The 6,897-nt window shown below is 37.1% G+C and overlaps 1 protein-coding gene across 1 annotated transcript; it reads left to right on the plus strand.

Moving 5' to 3' along the window:
* Positions 1–232: 232 nt before the first annotated feature.
* On the plus strand, positions 233–3,560 carry LOC117171123. Its single transcript, XM_033358176.1, has 5 exons — positions 233–714; positions 1,867–2,153; positions 2,283–2,512; positions 2,582–2,863; positions 3,009–3,560. Exons 1-5 carry the CDS (start codon positions 233–235, stop codon positions 3,558–3,560), a joined length of 1,833 nt encoding a protein of 610 aa, XP_033214067.1.
* Positions 3,561–6,897: the final 3,337 nt, after the last annotated feature.

Below are 6,897 nucleotides of genomic sequence, written 5' to 3' on the forward strand. Positions count from 1 at the left end.
GAGAATAAACAATTCCTTCTTGACATTTCTGTGACAGTCGTCAGATTACTCCATATTCCCACTTTACAAGGAAGGGGTTTTATAAAAATAATACAATCTTGGATGACACAACTCATTCACAGATCGCGTGAACTTGAGAGTTTATTGGAGCAAGACGTGTTTTTGTTTCGTGACTGTTTCAGCTGACATATAGATATAATGTGAATGCTAGAACTTTTGTTTGTGTGCCGCGATGGCATGGTTGCGTATTCAGCGTATTCAACTCCCGAAAAATATCACTTTGGCGGATCCCGAATTTCACAAGCCATCTGATATTGATATTCTTATTGGCGTCAAACTCTTCTATAAACTCTTGTGTGTCGGACAAATCAAATTAAAAAAGCATGCTGAAGTTGTGCTTCAAAAAACTCAGCTCGGTTGGATCGTAGCGGGTGAAATAAATGGCCCTTTTCCCACAAAAGAAGTTCAGTGTCATCTCGCGATAAACTCAACACCTCTCGACTCGAGTCTCACTAAATTTTGGGAAGTTGAGGAAATTCCCAGTTCCAAAATTCTCTCAATGGAAGAAAAGGCGTGCGAAGCACATTTTGCACATAATACGCAACGCAATAGCGATGGGAGATATATTGTGAAACTGCCATTCAATGAAAATAAGAGCAAACTCGGAGATTCGCTCCCTATGGCTTCACGTCGTTTTAAATATTTAGAAAATCGGTTTGTAAAAAATCCTGAGTAGAAAAGGGAATATTCTAAATTTCTGGAAGAGTATAAGACTCTGAATCACATGTAGTATTTCGAAAATTCAAGTTCCGCTGAATTTGGATTCTATCTCCCACATAACGCCGTATTAAAATCTGACAGCCTCACCACAAAAATTCGTGTCGTTTTCGATGGTTCCGCCAAAACCTCTTCTGGCATTACTCTCAATGATTCGCTAATGGTCGGTCCTACGATTCAGGACGATCTATTTTCTTTGCTAACTCGATTTCGTACTCATAAATATGCACTAGCCGCAGATATAGAGAAAATGAATCGTTAGGTCCTGGTACACAGTGACGATACTATTTACCAAAAAATACTCTTTCGTGAAAATGAGACTGACACTCTTAAAATATACTCGTTAAACACCGTGACATACGATACATTCTGTGCTTCCTTTCTCGATATTCGCGCGCTGCATCAGTTAGCCAAAGACGAAGGATCAGACCACCCAATCGCTGCTGCCGTTTTAAAAAGAGATTTTTATGTAGACGATCTTCTAAAAGGTGCAAGCACATGGCACGAAGCCACCTTTCTTCTAAATGATCTAATTAAACTCCTGGTGAAAGGCGGATTTCCTCTTCGTAAATGGGCGTCAAATGACCGACCTCTCGTTTCGGACGTCTCAAACAACCCGCCGGAAACTCACATGTCACTAGATCCAAATTCAATTGTAAAAACTTTAGGAATTCAGTGGAATCCTCATAAAGATTTCATTTTTTATTCGGTAAATTAGTCGGATTTCTCAAATCAAGTCACAAAACGTTCCATTCTTTCGCAAGTCGCAAAACTATTCGACACACTAGGTTTTTTGAGTGCGGTAATTATCAAGGCGAAAATTATAATGCAGCTTTTGTGGAAAGCTGGCGTTTCTTGGGATCGCTTAATTCCTCTGAGCATCCATACTCTGTGGACAGAATATGAAGAGCAATTGCCGCTTCTATGTAACGTCAGGTTTGATCGCCTCATACTCGCTCCCGACTATAACGAAATTCAAATGCATGGTTTCTCTGACGCAAGCGCGAAGGCGTATGGAGCTTGCGTTTATTTATGCTCAACTGATATCTAAGGCAAGCATCATTCGTATCTTGTTTGCTCCAAATCCAGGGTCGCACCTGTAAGCAGCAACACTATGACATTACCGCGCCTCGAATTATGCGCGGCCCTTCTACTATCGCAATTAGTCACAGTTTGTAAGAAAGCTCTTCAAATTGACACCCAAAAAATTGTTCTCTGGTCAGACTCTACCATAACTCTTCAGTGGATAAAAACTGAACCACACACTCAACCTGCCTTTGTTGCCAATCGAATCGCAGAAATTCAGAAACTTACTCCATGTTGCAAGTGGAGTCACGTTCCCTCTGAAAACAACTGCGCCGATTTGGTATCGCGAGGTAAAATGCCTCAAGAATTTCTGGAATCTCAAATCTGGAAAAATATTCCTTAATGGCTTTCGCATGATGAAGCTCAATGGCCTGCCAAATTTAACGTTGAGAAAGCGTCGCACAAACGCTCTTTTATAGCCGCGGCAATTCACGTGAAAGTGGTACTTGAAAGAAAGAAGCTTCTCGAAAAATATAGTTCAATGACTAAACTTCAGCGCCATATCGCTTATCTACTTCGTTTTATACACAGTTTAAAGAACAAAACCAATCAATATATTGGACCTATCGCTGAAGCAGAACTTGATGCTTCAACTCGACGCATAATTCAGCTCACGCAATCAACTGAATTCTCGATAGAAATTAGTCATGTAAAAAGTGGTGAAAAAATTGATGATCGCATTCGGTTAATTCCTCTGAACCCATTTGTCGATGACTAGGGAATTCTCGGGGTTGGCGGTAGGCTAGTGCATTCGGATCTGTTCTACGATCAAAAACATCCCATTCTATTGCCGTCAAATCACCACATTACTCGACTCATCATTCGCGAAGAGCACTTGCGTCTCAAACACTCTGGCACTCAAGCCACCTTATATTCGGTTCGCGAACACTATTGGCCACTAGACGGTCATAACGTAACCTGTCAAATCATTCATCAATGCGTGCCGTGTTTTCGCGCTAAGCCGCGAAGCGTAGATTACATGGTGGGGGATCTTCCTCAGGTACGTATTTCGCGACCGCTTCGACCTTTTCTTAATGTCGATGTAGATTATTGTGGTCCACTATACATTAAGGAAAAGCGCTTTCAGAATCGAAAACAGATTAAACCGAAGCCTTTATTTCTAGCCTAAAGAGATTCTTTTCTAGAAGGGAAAATCAAAGCTAATTTATTCCGATAACGGAAAAAATTTCGTCGGTGACAATCGCGAACTTAATGAGCTTAATCAATTGCTTCTCTCGGCTGAACATAATAAAAACGTTCAGCAATTTTTGATGAATGAAAGAATCACGTGGCATTTTATACCTCCTGGCGCACCACATTTCGGTGGTCTATGGGAGGCTGCTGTGAAATCATTCAAGCACCATCTTTTGCGCACGGTCGGAGACACGTTACTTACCTATGAGCAGCTTGAAACTTGCATAATCGAAATCGAAGCAATTTCAAATTCTCGCCCCATCTCGCCTATTTCTTCCGATCCAAGTGACCTACGTCCTTTGACTCCTGGTCACATCCTAATTGGTGGTCCATTAACGAGCCTCCCACAGATAAATCTCTCGGACACGCCTGTCATTCGCTTATCGGTCTGGGAACACACTCAAAAAATGCGGGAGCATTTTTGGGAAAGGTGGAGCAGGGAATATCTTAATCAGCTCATCGTTCGCAGCAAATGGCTATTGAATTCCATTGAAGACTGTTAAGGGAGAGTATAAGCGCGGAATTAAAAAGCTCTTTCCTCTTCCTATTGAGTCTTCAATCTCCAACCAGGCGTAATAAAATCAAGAAAAAACAATCCATCATTTTTTTTCTCTCTACACTGTTTTCAGCATATGCTATTTTTATATTCATTGAATTGCTTATTTGATTTATGATGTACTATATGATTTTGCTTGTATTTTAATAACCTCCTGCCCTGTCAATCCCTCCCTCGCTAAAAATTTCCCTCTCCTGAATTTTTCGACTAACTCAACTCTCTTACCTCCATGCATCCTCAAAGACGAATTTTCCCTCAGATAAGACTCGGTATTCGGTAGAACAACAATCTCTGTACATTTTCGACTCGTCCAAAATTCGGACTTGCACCTTTTCTTTTCTCGCCTCTCGTTGTTTTTATACCAAGCCTTAAATCTCCGATATACCTTCACTGTTAACTCAATTTATTTCTCTTATTTAACCTCTGTACACAATTGTAATCAATTAACATTTCTGTTGTTTTTTAAATATATATTATGTTAAAATTTACAATCTGTGTTGTGTACATTATTCTTGTTAAATTTGGGGTAGTTCGACCTTAAACCCCAAGACTCACGTTAAACTATACGTGCGAATAAACAATTCCTTTTTGACATTTCTGTGACAGTCGTCACATTACTCCATATTCCCGCTTTGCAAGTAAGGGGTTTTATAAAAATAATATAATTTTGGATGGCACAACTCATTCACAGAGCTCGTACACTTGAGAGTTTATTGGAGCAAGACGTGTTTTTGTTCCGTGACTGTTTCAATTGACATATAGATATAATGTGAATGATAGAACTTTTGTTTGTGTGCCACGATGGCATGGTTGCGTATTCAGCGGTATTCAGAAGTCGTTTCCGAGGTCACCACACTCAGTTACAAATGCATTTAAAAATTATTTTACAGACCGCAACTCTTATACTAGTGTAGTGGTTACGACTTGTGTTAAGACACTTAAGTGTAGTGGTTAGGACTTGCGTGCTTAGGTTTATGCGTTCGAATCCCCCTATTGCGTGCGAAATTTTAATTTTATTATAAACATTATTACTTACAAATAGCGATTAATTATAAGTATATTTGAAAATATTTATAAGAAATATCTGTGCGCTTATTTAGTAATTATTTTTTAGCAATACTTTTTCACAATTTATAGTGCTGTCTTTACTGTAGTCTACGCCAATAACATAATTCAGATCTCTTTATATTATTCGTTAAAGTGACATGATAATTCGTAATTGCAGCATCCAGGAACTGTATAGAATAGCGACTGGATCGGTAAAATTTACTGATCCGCAGGACAGCACCACTTGAGAATCGGTACTAGTAACCATCATTGATAGTCACACTTATTTGCCTATAATTGTAGCGTTTACTGAACTGTCATGTTGTCCATATACGTACTAGGAAGATCGGTAGATTAAACTTCATTTTCAGTAAAATGTAAGGTTCTTTTTCCTGCGTGTCAATCTTTGTGAAAATGTTTTCCCAACATGCTGAGGCTGCATCTGTGTAGAAAAAATCCAAATGTTTTGAAATTTTAGAGCACACTGAAAAAAATCACTCTTAGCACCAAGTAAATGCATTTACTTGAATCCTATTTTTTAGCACCAAGAAAATATTCTTTAACAGAAGAAATTTTTATTTAAACCAGGCACATATCTTTTGTTAATCTAAAACTCTTTGGCTACATTTTCTTGATTTACATACATATTTCTTACATTCAAGAAAATGATTTGCTTAATTCAAAATGTCTGGATTCGTTGAAATCTGATTAGTCATTCAAGGAAATATATATTTGATTCAAAGAGTTCGATTCTTTGAATTGATTCGGACACATTTGAATCAATTACTTTTCCTTACTTGGAATAGGAATTTAGGTTAACTTAGATAAAAAATAATAATTTCATTCAAACTAATAATAATAAAATTTAAAATATATTTATGACAAAGAGTGCATGCATTTATAGCAATTAAGCATTTATTTAGGTAAAAAATGTGTGATCTTTACATAAATATTTATTTCTTCAGTGGAAGGAAATATTTCATTTGATTACAAGAATTAAATTACTCATAACAAATAAACATTTACTCCAATGAAGTAATTATTTTTTAATTCAAAATTGAATAATTTGGCTGAATTTCTTTCAGTTGAATACTTCTTTAGATTAAATAAATATGTTGTTAAAATAAATATCCATGTTTTTTATTTGAAGAAATAGTTCTTTGGTATTTATGGTGACGTTTCAATATGGTTTTCCGCCTTAAAGTTTCCATATTACGTTAGCGTCGTGGTCAAAGCTGTATACTTTACCCTCGATGGACCCAAGTTCAATTCCTGCTGGGATAGATTTTTCATCAAATTTTTCTGTTCCAGCTTCATCAAGATTTTAAATTATATGATTTGTTTGAATTGAATATGTATGAAAATAACAATGGTAACTATAATTTAACCTGAAAGAATCCAGTTGCTCATTCAGGAAAATATGTTCTACAATTGAAAGTACTAACTACTTTATTGCACTCGCGCATAGCCTAGACCAAAGAAACATTTTTTTGTCTCAGTAAAATATTTTGTTGCTTCAAATATTCAAAAATTTTCTGCGGGAAAATAGTTTTCTGAGCCTATAAAATATTTGCTTGACCTCAAAATATATTTCATTTCATCAATTCATGTTTTCTCATTTCAAAAAATTATTCATTCCAATTTCTGGTTAATTTATTTGGAACGCTAAAATTTATTCTTTGATTCAAAGAAATATTTCCCACCGACCAATAGGTCGGATTTTTAAATAAAACAATCTTAAATTTATCCTAATAACGTTTGTCTGGCTGAAAGAAATTATTTTTTAATTAAAAGTGCATATATTTATTTGCTCCAAGTAAATATTTCTTTGAAAATAAACAGGACTTTCACTTACTTCAGCCAAATAAAATTCACTTAGTACAAATGATCCTTTTTTCAGTGCACGAAAATTCTGCTGCCGATGCCCCCTCCCCACCAGCAAAACTGTGCCACCCTAGACTGAAGCCTATGTATCCTATATATACATAATTAAAAATTTGTCATAAGGACAACCGCAGGATTTCGCCGGGAGCGGGTGCTAATCTGAAAAATTGCACCCGCTTCCAGCGAAATCGCGGTAAAATTTCAGCCATAACCACGTCTCACAACCGTGAGATAGGTGGTTACAGTCTGTAAAGGAATCAATACGACAATCCAGCAAAAGCCTCGTGCACTTTAAGAACACGGAGTGACCCAAGGACAACCGCCTTCTGCATTTTTTCCGCAAGTGTTCTAGG

Source organism: Belonocnema kinseyi, chromosome 4, assembly GCF_010883055.1.
Source record: "Belonocnema kinseyi isolate 2016_QV_RU_SX_M_011 chromosome 4, B_treatae_v1, whole genome shotgun sequence".
In the NCBI taxonomy this organism is placed as follows: Eukaryota; Metazoa; Arthropoda; class Insecta; order Hymenoptera; family Cynipidae; genus Belonocnema; species Belonocnema kinseyi.